The sequence below is a fragment of the Passer montanus genome, unplaced genomic scaffold (assembly GCF_014805655.1).
Source record: "Passer montanus isolate IOZ18808 unplaced genomic scaffold, ASM1480565v1 scaffold35, whole genome shotgun sequence".
Classification (NCBI taxonomy): Eukaryota; Metazoa; Chordata; class Aves; order Passeriformes; family Passeridae; genus Passer; species Passer montanus.
Window position 1 is genome coordinate 1,244,177 of NW_024368263.1, and position 13,251 is coordinate 1,257,427.

At 53.4% G+C, this 13,251-nt stretch overlaps 1 protein-coding gene across 8 annotated transcripts in view; it reads left to right on the top strand.

Moving 5' to 3' along the window:
- Positions 1-12,233, top strand: part of SEPTIN9 (septin 9) — a 127,737-nt gene extending 115,504 nt beyond the window's left edge. For all 8 annotated transcript variants that reach the window (XM_039716258.1, XM_039716261.1, XM_039716260.1 and 5 more), the window contains 5 exons: positions 5,083-5,200; positions 7,332-7,427; positions 8,151-8,247; positions 9,664-9,715; positions 10,524-12,233. In XM_039716258.1, the coding sequence (XP_039572192.1) occupies positions 5,083-5,200; positions 7,332-7,427; positions 8,151-8,247; positions 9,664-9,715; positions 10,524-10,659 (499 nt within the window). In that variant the 3' untranslated portion in view covers positions 10,660-12,233. The remainder of the gene's footprint in view (positions 1-5,082; positions 5,201-7,331; positions 7,428-8,150; positions 8,248-9,663; positions 9,716-10,523) is intronic.
- Positions 12,234-13,251: the final 1,018 nt, after the last annotated feature.

Sequence of the window (13,251 nt, forward strand, 5' to 3'; positions counted from 1 at the left end):
CTCCTGGCTCTGGCACTTCTCAAGTGACAACATCAAAAGGCCCAGATCTTGCTCTGTTTTTTTCCCTTTCTAGTTTTTTTCCCCCTCCTCCTAGGCACACAGCCCACCCTGAAAATCTGGGGCACTTAAAATGTCTTGAAAAATGTGACTTAAAGTATCACAACAGAAAACGAGACCTAAGTTTCCTTTTGATTTGTGTCAATTCCTTCCACTTCTGGCTCTGTCTGCATTGGGGATGTTTTTGGGTCTGTTTTCAAAAGTAAGCTTAAGCCTCCAGCACTGCATTAATGTCAGCCTTTTCCACTTCCCCATGTGGAGATTTATTCCAATAGAAAAGACTTTGTTTTGCTTCTGTCAGTGGGTAGACCAAAAATGCATCCTTCACTGGAATAAAATGACTGCATGGGCCAGTAATGCCCCTCTTGTGTAACTGATCAGGAGCAGAGGGGCTGATGAAACATTTATGGTCGAATACAATAAAACAGAGACGCTTTCAAAGGGAAATGACATTTTTAGGCCAGTCTAACGTGTTGGTCCCACTAATCTCAGCCTAGATCTGCAGCCCCTGCCTCGGCAGGTCTGACTTGCAGCTTTAGCTGTGCTCCAGCTTTTCCTCGCCCCTCTGGCTGTTTAACTCTTGAAGAGCACATCTGATGCTCAGAGGGGTGTGCTGGTGCCTGGTGTGCAGGCAGGGCTGTGAGCCCCGTTCCGTGTCCCCCGGCGGAGCCTCTCCAGCCGCGCTCTGCTTTCTCTCACCCGCCGGCCAACAGCAATTGTGTGGATTTGCAGCTGCCTTCTTTCCTTCTCTCCAGTGAACATGTGTTTCCAATATCCGAGCGAGCCCGGCAGTTGGGGGCTGTTGTTGCTGAGCCCTGTGCTGATCCCCTTCCCCTGCAGGCTGAGAGCCTGGCTGGGCTGTCCCTGCTGTCACCGGCTCACCCGTCCCCTCCTGCCACCTGAGGGGCAAACCCCACCAGGAGGGGGAGGTTGATGGGAAATTTTGCTTCTCTGAGAGCTCAAGCAGGCATTGGGGTTCCTTTCTGCTCTCTTGTAAAGTCCAAATCATGTTTTTCATCATCATGGACAGGATTTCCCCACCAAAGGGTGATGTGGCCACCCCTCCTGCAGGGTGGAGCTGCTGTGACAGTGCTGTAGCAGAGGATCCTGTGGGGGAGCCTTGTCCTGGGGTTGTCACACACAGCTGGGTGACAACCCCTCCTTGTCCTGAGGTTGTCACACACAGCTGGGTGCAGGTTTGTGCCCTGGCTGAGGCAGCAGGTCCGTGGTCTTTTGCAGCAGAGTATGGGAAGGGCATTGAGGTCCTTGCAGTGGTGCCTCTGTGTTCTCCAGGGGTGACTGGGAGGATGGCAGTGGCTGGAGGGACCTGCACTGGGGACATTGTCACCCAGCCCCAGCATGGCACCATCCACATGCTGCTCTCCCCATCCCAGGTGCTTGGTGTTGCCCTCCTGGGATGTGCCTGCACAGGGTGCTGGCTGGTGATGTGGGTGGGCATGGCACAGGGCTCCCTGTGCAGCTGGGTTAAGCCTGCCAGGGCACTGGGTGAGAGCTTGCTTTTTGCTAGATAAAAAAGAGTGAGGCATAAAAGAAAAAGCAAAGTTGGTGCAGAGATCTGGAGGCCAGAGCAGAGGATTGCTTGGCTCAGTTTCAGTCTGGCCCTCCCATCCAGGCAGCTGCAGGGTTAATCAGCAGAGAAGTTTCTGCTGCATGAGTGTGGAGCCTCTGTTCTCCAGGGGTGACTTTGCAGCCCATGCAGGTCACACACAGCCTCTAACACTCCCATGTACCCGTGCCTGTGAAGGCTGAGGATGGTGCTGGCTGGGGCTGCCAGCTGCACAGGCCAGGCCCTGCCACCCAATAAATATCCCTGCTCTGACCCCTGCAAAGCTCTGCTCAGCTCAGGAATGGCTCTGGAACTCTGCCTGGCCTCATCAGCACCTCTCCTGCCTCTGCCAGGGCTGGTGGTGCCACCCACTCCCTCTTTCCCTCTGGCTGCCCCTCTCAGGTGCCCTGGAGCAGGTGATGGGGCTGGGCAGCTGCTGGGTCCTCACTGGTGTTTGCTTAACACACAGCTCAAATTCCTGCTGTTAGTTTGGTCTGGGGCACAACCAAAAGGAAATAACTCCACAGCTCACTGTGGATTTTGATTCCTGTAACAGCATTTCAGAGGAACCAGCAGGAGCGAGTCTGTGCTTAGATCCTGTCTGTGTACAGTGGCAGAAATAAAAATGTGTGTCCTGGGCAGCACAGTGTGTGCCCAGCCCTGGCAAGGCATGCCCAGCTGCACAGCCTCCCCCAAGCCCATGGCAGGAGGGGATGAAGGAACAGCCAGCTCCACCTGGAGTGGTTTGAGGCCATGCTGCACCTCCTGCTCCAGCCCTTCCACTCCCCTTTGAGCTCCTCCAGCCCTCCCAGCAAAGCCCAAAATGTTTATGTGGTAAATTAATAATATCAGGGACCACTTGGGGAAGGGGAGGAAAATAGATTAGTTTTTTTTCTTGAGCCTTTCCTTCTGTGATGTGTTTGGAGCAAATAGCACTTGTCACCACCTTAATCCATAGTGTCTTCACATGGATGTGATGTGTAGCTACATTGTTCTTAGTGAAAAGGTTCACTTCCTTTTACATAATTAGGATTTTGGGGGAGCTACCTACCTAGCAGGAGTTGATAGAATATCTAGAAACTTGCAGAAAACCCTAAAAAAATACAGTTTGCTCTGCTGGGAAGTCTCAGGGTGGTGCAGGGAGGTGACCTCCGTGGATGAGGCACTGGCAGGAGCCCATGGGAGCAGAAAATTGTGTCAGGGTGCAGATGGACACATGGTCACTGTGCCTGGGGATGCTGCTGGACACAGCAGGGGTGTGGGCAGGCCCTGGCTCTGCCTCCTCTCCTGGCTCACTGTGGCATCCTCCGGATGTGAGAGGGATCTGAGGGATGGAACTGAGCTTTTAGCATGTAGATTGAGCTGAAACTCTGATGTCTGCCTGACTGTGGATTCATGCTCTGTATGCATCCTGGTCTTTAAAGGGAAAGCTGATGAAAGAGGCAGGAACACAGGCTCAGTGGGGAAGAAGCTTTTAGAGGAGAAAAATTGTTTGGAAAATAGCAAAGAGAGAGGAGGGGAAAGAATTCTGCTGGGAAAGGAGCATTACTGCATTACTTCCTTGGAGGTCTGGGAAATACATTATGCAGAGCTCCAAACAATGTTTGCCAGCAGCAAGTCAGCTTAGATGTGTCCATGGGGGGTTCCTTGTGGTTTTTTTCTATTCTTTTTTCCATTTAATAGCCAAAATCTCTCTTTCCTGGGGCCCAGGGTGATCTGTGACCCTGTGTTTGTGTTAGGACCTCATTTATCCCTGTGCTAATGACGTGCCCAGGGCTCTGTGTGTTGTTGGTGTGTGGGGACAGGATCCACCTGGCACAGTCCAGCTCCATCCCTGGGAGAGGGGATGACCAGGGCAGGGTTCAGCTGGGTCACCAGTGCTGGCTGCCCTGGGGCAGCCCTGAGCTGCTGTTTTCAGGTCAGCTGGAGCTGAGTGGTTCTCTCTGCAGCTGATTGTCCCTCCCTCAGCACTGGAACCAGGCAGAGATGTCCCCGTGGGATGGAAACACTGCCTGGTGGCTGCTGAGGGGCAGAATCAGTCCCTTCCCCTCTGCACTCCTGAGCCTGGCTCTGCAGGGAGACCATGGTGGGGTTTGGCTTGGCTGTGTTGGCACTGGGTGCTCTCTTGGCCCTTCAGTGAGGGCTCATTTCAAACACCTCCTGCCCAAAGGGGATCCTTGACCATGGGACCTCCAGGTTTCCTTTTCAAGGCAACACCTGCTCAACTGTGCAGCATGTCTCCATCACCTTCAGAGCCACCTGGAGGTGTCCCAGGGAGGGTTTTCTCCTGGTTTGGGACCCCCAGCAGTTAAAACACCTTCAGGGAGGACTGAGGAGCAGGGGGGGATGATGGCCAGGTGCCTTCATTGCTGTCTGCAGGCTTGGATGTGGAGCTGGCAGCAGGAGGGATTTCCTGAGGCGCTGATCACTGGGGTTATGCAATCCCTGCAGCTTTCCTCTGCTGAGACTTTGGTTGTAGAGATTTTCTGACATTCTTGCCCTCTGGAACAAGCAGCATCTCTTCTGTGCTCTGTGAGCCCCTGGAGAATGTCCAGAGCTTTTTTTAATCCCAGCTGATGAATGTGAGAGGCACTCCCAGCTTGTGCATAACCACAGATTTAGGGGTTGCTTAAAATAAACCCTTTCTTACAACCTTTTTGTGTGACCTTTTGAAAGAAATCTAGAGGCCAATATGAATCACAGATTGTTGTGTGACATTGGTGGAGAACTTAAAGGCTCCCTAAATCAAAAGCCTGTGCAAGCATATGATAAACCTTCAGCATCAAGTTTTCCAGATAAAGTACCTATATCACTTTGCACATGAATATTTTGCATAAAGATTAATTTGAATTTTATTGCTTTTGTACCACCAGTGTAACAGGTGCTTCCAAATACTCTGGGAGCAAATGATGAAGCAGATATTAAATGGGGTATGCAGAAATACTCCCAGTAAGTTGTCCCAAGCAACTGGTGCTCAACACAGAGCAGGGATGGTCACCTGTGGCCATCTCCACCTCGTGCTGTCCCTGGATGGTTGGTGACAGCTTGGATAGAGCTGGAGCAGGTTTTGATTTGTCCAGCATCGCCCTGCTCTCATCCCAGCTCCTGCAAGGACACCAGCAGCTCTGGGCAAGTTCCTGCAGTCCTCCGTGGCCCTGCAGAGATGAAAGCCCTCTGCCACTTCATGGGGCTTTGTGAGGGTTCACAGGCGATAGCGGCAGCTTTGAAAGGGAAATGTTTAAAGTGTTTTCAAGCCCTCTCTGCTCTGTTGTGCTTTTAAGAAAATGTCTTTACTCCGCCTATCTGAAAGGAAGTGATTCCCTCTCTGTCTGCTCTTTGAATGCCTCTCCCTGCCAGGGGATTGCAGCAGCAAATCCCCTTTTTCCTGCTGTTTTCCAAGAGTGCAAATCCCCTTTTTCCTGCTGTTTTCAAGTCCCTTTTTCCCTGCTGTTTTCCAGGCTCCGGCCGTTGGACATCGAGTTCATGAAGCGCCTGAGCAAAGTGGTCAACATCGTTCCGGTGATCGCCAAGGCCGACACGCTAACGCTGGAGGAGAGGGACTACTTCAAACAACGGGTAAGGGGCTGCTGCCCCTTCCCCGGGCTCCCCTCTGTGCTAGCCCATCCCCTGCCCCCCTCGTGCTCTCCTGGCAGGGCTGTGCAGGCAGGGCCTGGCCGCGAGCCCGGCGCATTCCTCCGGCTGCAGCTCGGAGCGATCCCGCGCGGCCGCAGGGTAGGCCTGCTCTCCAAGCACTTCCTTGTGTTTCTCTTGGATCTTTGTCAGTGCAGGATAAGTTTGGAGCTGCAGGCCTGTTTCTCCTTCCTCCTTTGTTGTTGTTGTTGTTATTTTCAGGCTGGTTTCTGTTATTTTGGGAGGTTGGTGCATGTAGGGGCTGGAAAAGCCTCCCTCTGCAGCGTCGTGCACTGATACAGGAACCAGTCAAAAACGTGTGGGTTTGCTGAGCTCAGCTGGGTGAGGTTTAAGAGGGAGGCAAGGTATGAAATTCCCGTGGTTGGGAGCTGAGGAGGGGCTGTCTGAATCCACAGCAAGGCGTGGGCTGTGCTCTGAGAGGTGGAGGTGGGTGGGGGTTTGGTAAGGGACTGTAAATCCGTTTGTGTGGGTGGTGGATGTGGCTGCAGGCGTGAGGGCCTCAGCATTCCCTGCAGAAGTAAAAACCACCAAGCCCCTTGATCCATGAGTCTGACCTGGGAGAAGTAAAGGGAAACAGAGTCTTGCCAAAAGGGTAGTTTCAGGGGCCACTCCTTTGGTTATGGACAGCTCAGCCAGGGGTGGTTTCATGGCCCCTTGCAGGAGAGGGTGAGCTGCTCCTTCCCACACCAGTGTGGGAGCCTCTCCTTCCCAGTTCTTAATGAGCAGTTCTTAATTAGGCACTGAAATACCCAGTCTGGTTTTGGGGGCTAATCCAAAATCTCCAAGGAATTTCCTTGGCTGGAGGCTGGCAGGGAATGGAGCTGAGGGGTGACCCAGGCTGGGGTGCCTTGGCTTGTCAGGCTGTTTGCACAGAGCTGTGCAAGGAGCTGGTGAGGGGACACGGAGGGGTGAGCCCATGGTGCCACATCTGCCCTCTGTGGTGGCTCCTGCAGGCTGCTGGCTCCATTCAGAGGTTACCTGTGGCTGCAGGTGACTGGCTGGCCCTGGCACTACAAAGTCAGTCTGGGACCTCAAATGTCACCTGGGCACCCTTGGCTGCTGATACCATGGGGACAGTGCCTGCCTCTGCTGCTCTGCACTGGCTCCGCTCACCCTGTCTCTGATTGCTTCCTGATTATAACCAGACCTCCCAAATCCTTTCAGATGGAGGGAGAACACGTAGCCACATGGTGTGTTTGCTCCCAGCAGATGAGAGGACAGGAAATCAGGCCAGCTGGGCACAGGCTGGGACCTTTTCCACTCATTCATTCCAGTGTGCCTGCCCTGTCTGCATCTGAGGTGTAGCTGGTTCAGGGAGATGACAGGTTTTGGGTTTGGATGGGGTGGGTAGGAGATGTGAAGCCCCAGCCTGGCTGCAGGTTGGTGCCAGTGCTGTGCTGAGGCAGTGGAATGTGCTCCCTGGAGTTGGCTTTGTTGGGTTGTTCGCCTAAACTCAGTGTGGAGTTTGCTGGGGGCTGGGAGCCAGCTGGGGACATCCCCTGGGTGAATCCACTGCTCTGCCAGCCTGCACTGTAGGACTGGTGTGCAGCTGTTGCCATAGGAAGTGCTGGGAGCTGCTGCCAGCCTGGGTTGGGGTTTGCAGCACTGTAGGAGAAAGTTGATCCTTCAAGCTCCCCCTGAGCTGAGTCTCCACCCAGGAATCAGATTCCAGCATCTCTTGGCCTTGCACACAGGCAAAGCCCTTACAGTCTGCCCATCCAAGCTGTGTCCTTGTCCCTCCAGATCAAGTTCCTTTTCCAAGGAGTGTAAACAAACGCCAGAGAGCAGCTTTTCACCTTTGTGTTACGAGCCTGGCAGCTGTGTTCCCCTTTGCTTGGGCACCTTGGGTTGTCTTGTTTGTCTTTCTCAAACCCTAAACAACACCCAGCTCATGTGACTTCATCCCACTCTCTGTCTGAGCTGTGTCTTGGCCCCAGATTCTTGCAGAGAACTGGTGGGCATCACTCAGAGACCCTTTAGGGAGCAGCTGCCGTGGTGGGAGTGCAGCTCCTGTGCCTGCCTGTCCTTCACCTGTGCCTCTGCTCTTCCCTCCTAGATAATGGCTGATCTGCTGGCCAACGGGATCGACGTGTACCCCCAGAAGGAGTTTGATGAGGACTCTGAAGATCGCCTGGTGAACGAGAAATTCCGGGTGAGTGCAGGGGCAGTGCCTGGGACAGACCCTGCAGCTCCAGGGCTGCCCACGGCCTGGGGGTTCCCTTCCAAAGGCCTCTGTTTTCTTCCCAAAGCTGCTGTGCCCTGTCCATGGGTCTGGGATCCTGCCAGAGCTCAGAGCAGGGGTGGGAAAGGTGGGGAAGGTGTCCTGTCCATGCTCCTTCCCCATCTCCATCCCTGGCCAGGGCAGCAACCTTCCCAGCACTGGGATGGAATTCCACCTGTAGGCTGCCTGCAGCTGGCAATTCCACGCTGCAGGAGTCAGCCAGCATTTTTTGGCACATTAAAGTGTATTGGACTAATGTGAGGAAGAAAAACATCTTTTAGGGACTCTGAAGTTCAAAGACACCAACTTGGATCAGGAAATGAGTTGGCCACAGGTTGCCAGATGCTGGGGGCAATTCCCAGGGAAACTTTGGGATACCTTTGCTCCAGGTGTACCTGGTGCCTGCCAGTGAGGGACTGGACCAGGCTGGGTTTGGGCTGGTTTTAGGCTGGGCACACGTGCAGGAGATGCTGGTACCCAGTCCTGGGCTGCCTGTGGGCCCTGGCAGGCAGCACTGCTCAGGAACATCAGGGGCAAACCAGCTCATCCCATGAAACCCCCCTGGAAACAGGAGGATGTAGGACTCTGCTCACTGGTTTGGTTTCCTGACCAGTTCTCAGAAGAAATCACAGCCTTGTTTTTCTCTTTCCACAGGAAATGATCCCATTTGCAGTGGTGGGCAGTGACCAGGAGTACCAGGTGAATGGAAGAAGAATCCTTGGGAGGAAGACCAAGTGGGGCACCATTGAAGGTACCTGAGCCCACCTCCCTGCCCTGGCAGAAGGCAATAATAAAGTCCAAAACCAGCAGTAGAAGTTGAGGTGGATGTGATGCTTCCCTGCCCCTCCAAAAAAAAAGATCATTTTCCTCATGTTTGAGGACTGGAAACACCTTGGCCATTGCTCCTGTGCTGGCTTCCTGGGCCTTTGTGTGTCCTGGGGGGCTGCTGAGTGCTAGGGGGACATTTCTGGGGGTCTTGTGGCCTGGCTTGTGCTTCTTGCACAGTTAATTTCCTGATGGCAGGATTTGAGAGCACACCAGTGACATCCCCATGTCTGAAGCCCCTGTTAGAACCTTCCCCTGGTATCTGTACCCCCCACCATGCCTTTGGTTGGTGCCTTGTGGGATCTCTTCCCTCTTCCATCTCCCAGCTGCATCTCCCTTTTTTCTCCCCCATTTTACAATCATGGTTTAAAGGCTGGATGAAAGCTCCTGGCTCCAGCACATCTACACATTTCCCTGTTGATGGTTTCTGGCAGCCAGCTGGCTCATCTCCAGTGCCACCCCTCTCATCTTCCTCCCCTTCACTTCACAGGTTCCTCTCATTTACGAGTCTTTTTAATAGGAATCCTGTGTTGAGGGATGGCTTAACAAAGCTGCCAGGAAAACCAGTGTATTTTGAAGCTCTGCTGCCCTCTCGTGCTGTATCCCTGAACATTCTGAGTTCAGTGGGATTCATTAAACCCTCACCTTCTACTTGTGAAGGCATCTGCCTCAGCACAGGAGACCCCCAGGACACAGCCATGGCCACAGGCAGCCTTTGCACAGCAGTCTTGTTTGTGTTTTGCCATTCCTGCATGATGTTTAGTCAATGAACTTAGAGATCTTCTCCAACACAAAGGATTCTGCTATTCTATGTACAGGATTTTTGGGATAAAAAAAATTCAAAAGGTGTTCTTCCTCTAAATTGAGTAAAACTAGGGGTAAAATATCAGCTGTCAGACTGATGGTGGTTGCTTTTTCCCTATTGCAAACACTCCTCCTCCTGCCAGCAGAGGCTTTGGCAGCAGGAGTTCCTGTCCTTGCACTGCCCTGGCAGCCCTCCCCAGCCTGCCTGGGATTCTGCAGGATGCTCATGGCTGAGCTCACTGCAAAGCTCACCATGGCCCTTCCCCTGTCTTGTTTGGGGTTCTGGGGGCTGTGCTGGGGGTGCTGCTGGGAGCTGCTCCTTGGTGGGACCGTGGGAAGGGCTGTGGGTGCTCAGTCAGACCTCACCAGGGCTGAGCTGGGGCAGGGACCTGGTGCCAGCCTCACAGCAGCAAGGAGGACTCCTGAGTCCTGCACAGAGCCCACATGAGCCCCCCACACTCTGGGGAAGCCCCCAGGTGCTGCTTGCCTCAGCTGGTGGCCAAGGGGGCTCACTGATGCTTTCTGTCTCTCTTGCCAGTGGAGAACACAACACACTGTGAGTTCGCCTACCTGCGGGACCTCCTCATCAGGTCAGTGCCCTGTCCCCAGAGCCTTTGGTCACCAGGTGGCATCCAGGGAAAGGGGACAGCCCAGCACAGCTTGAAGCAGCTGCTGCTTTGCTCTGCTGCTCCATCCCTCCACCCCTTCACCCCTCCATGCCTGCCTTCCCTCCCGGCCTGCTGCCACTCTGCAGCCCCTGTGCAAGGGGTGGCCCCATCCTTGGGGCTGGGTTCAGGGGGGAGAGGGGCAGTGGAGGGCTCAGGACACACTCCAGGGTTGCTGGTAGAGTGGCTCCAGCTCACCTGCAAGCAGCTTTTGGCCTTCTGGTCCCTCAGCAGTGCCAGATCTCACCCCAGTTCAAAGACATCACCCTTCACTGGGGTTTTGTTGTGGGGCTGGGTGAGGGCTGGTCCCTCTTGAAAGAAGTGTCCCTGCTGTGGGGGAGAGGGAGGCCGAGCCCCCTGGGCTTGCTAGAGGGGGCATTGGGCTCCTCCCCAGTTTGGCTGCAGGGTAAACTCTGCACACATGATCTGCTGCTGGCAGAGTCATGTGGGGCTACAAAAGCTCACCCCAGGTCTAGCAGGGTGGGGATCTCCCTGGGTGGGTGTTCTGCAGCCACAGCTTCTGTGTCCCCAGGCACAAGTGAAGGCTTCAGCTCCTGCTGTCCAACAATGCTGCCAATGATGGCCTTTGCTTCCCCCCTGTGCCCTAAAGGGGCATTAACCAGCAGGGCAGGAGGGGACATTGGGACTGGGGGGTGTTTGGGGTATTTGGGGTGATGAGGATCGGGGCGCAGAGTCTGGGCTGGTGTGATTGCCCCATCTCCCTTCCCTGCAGGACACACATGCAGAACATCAAGGATATTACCAGCAACATCCACTTTGAAGCCTACAGGGTGAAGAGGCTGAACGAGGGCCAGAGCTCTCTGTCCAACGGCGTGGCTGACAAAGAGCTGGTGGCCAACGAAATGTAACCGTCCCTCGCCGCAGCCAGGACCTCGCTCGCTCACGCTCGCTATTTCTCCCCTCTTCCCCCTTTATTTTTATATAAATCCTCTGCCACTGTCCCTCTTGCCCTGCTCCCTGACCCCCTGCCATGTTAACTGACCAAATAACCAGACGTGGGGCGGGGTGGCCGCTCTCCCCCTGCTTTGTGCCATGAGTTTTGTGCTCAGCCCCCAGAGCGGCGTCCCTGGCCCGGGATTGTCCCTCTGTGGAGGCTGGGCTCTCGCTTGCCCCACAGCCAAACCCAGGGGAGCAGATCTGTGGGGCCAGCAGGGTTGGGGTGCCCTGGGAGCCCCTGCAGCCCCTCCATGCAGGGGCTCCTCTCCGTCCATTGAAGGCGAGGGCTCCTCCAGGTGGTTGTAGCCTTCGGAAGCAAGGTACGGTGGGATGAGGAGAGCAAGCCAGTGCCATCCTTGTCTCCTGCAGCCCTCTGGGACCTGCCAGCCCCCAAACCAGCCCCTGTACCCTGTTTTCATGCAATAAACTGGGAGTGTTTAGGTGTCACCTCGCCTGTCACCGACCCCCGGCCAGGCAGAGCGACCTGCTTTGGGAGAAGTGCCTTTTCAGACTGTGACCTTGCAATAGTGTGGGAGAGGGGAGGGAGCTCTGCCTTGTCTGTCTGCAGCCTGCAGAAGGCTGTGAACCTCTACAGAGACTCTCCTTCCCTCTCCCTTGGGCCAGAGCTGTGGCTGATGTCCTGGGAACACTTGTGTATTTATTTGTCACTCAGCTGGGTGGGTCTTTGTCCTCTGAAGGCTCTGAGTGTGTTTGTCCTGAGGGGGCTGAGCGTGGAACTTCGTCTCTGCAAAGCAGTGGTGGGAGGCAGAGGGTTGTCCTGTCTGACCCTTGTGATTCTTGGCCTTTTCCCTACATCAGAGGAGGCTCTTGGGTGTCTGTAAATTCCTTTTCATTTCCTGGGTCCCCTGTGTGTCCAGGGAAGATGCTCCTGTTTTGCTGGTCCTTGTGCAGGGTGTCTGTGCATGTGCTGACCAAGCCCTGCAGCTGTGGGGGGGGCTGAGGGGTGTTTGTGGGTGCTGCTCCCCCTGCTCTGCCCCCAGACCCTTCTCTTTCTGTGTGTCTCCAATAAATCAGACCCTGCAAGCATTAGGTAGCACTGTGACACAGGAGCAGGGGTTCCTGGAGCAAAGCCCTGCAGTCCTGCCCTTCTCCCCAGCTCCCTTTGCCTTTCTGCTGTCCACCAGTCTCCCAATCCTCTCTAAGGGAACAAAACTTCCTGCAAATCACCCAATTTTGGGGGCACACACTGAAGTGGCAGCGTGTCCCATCCTCTAGCACTGGAAGGCACCTGCAGAGCCCACGGGGGCAGAGCCTGGCTCAGCACAGGAGGAGGGAGGAGGTTGCTCTCCCCTTGCTGGGGATGCCCAGGTTTTCAGGGGCTCCCCACACGTCCCCCCAGCAGCCAAAGGGGTGTGGGCAGGGGGGTGCATTGTGAGAATCCCTTCTGCCCTTCACCCACATCCCCCCTCCACAACAGCCCCACGGAGCTGTTGGGAACAGCAGCTCTCTACTTGCTGACTTGCTATATTTTAGCAAAAACGACAACAAAAAATGTATTAACTGAAAAAAAAAATATATATTTCAAGTGTTAAAAAAAGACTGAAAGGGGAGAAGAACCTCTTGTGTGAGGCACTTCTGCAAATTCCATCTTGAACTTATTTTTCCCTCTAGTTGGTATCTCAAGCTGGGCCAAGCAAGACACGCCGCTTTCTCCTTTGTAACCTTTTTTTTTCTTTTTTCTTTTTTCTTTTTTTTTTTTTTTTTTTTTTTGGTTTTTGTTTTTTTTTTTTTTTTTTTTTTTTTTTTTGTTTTGTTTTGGTTTTGTTTTTTTTTTTTTTTTTAAGGAGAAAAAAAAAATAATACAATAAAAAAAACCTTCATCCAGATCTATTAAAATGGCCTTTTGGGGGTTATAAGCATTATGAAAATTTAGTCCATTTTTGTATAAATAATAGTGTTTAATATGTATTTCCCAAAATAAATGTTTCGAATGCAAATAGAAGGAGGCTTATTTGGAAATGTCGAAAATAATACAATAAAAAAACCCTTCATCCAGATCTATTAAAATGGCCTTTTGGGGGTTATAAGCATTATGAAAATTTAGTCCATTTTTGTATAAATAATAGTGTTTAATATGTATTTCCCAAAATAAATGTTTCGAATGCAAATAGAAGGAGGCTTATTTGGAAATGTCTGTTGCCAGCTTTGGTGTAGTCATTGCTGCATGGATCCTGTAGGGCTGGGGGTGATGGGAGGGTCCAGCCCCAGAACTGCCCTGTTTAGGGTGAAAGAGAATTCCTGACCTCCTTGCCTCATCCCACTTCAGATACCTGGCCCAGGTACTCTATAAATGCTGGAGCTGATCCTGCTGAGCACCTTTGGGATGGAGCCCCAGTGCCAAAACCATCCCCATCAATACCTTATAATTTCTGAGCTGCACAGCAATTCTGTGCTTGCCTCACCCCAAATCCCCTCACCCCCACAGCTCACAAAGGATTCCAGGGTGAGAAGCACCAAAATCAAGGTGACCTCACTGCTGTAAC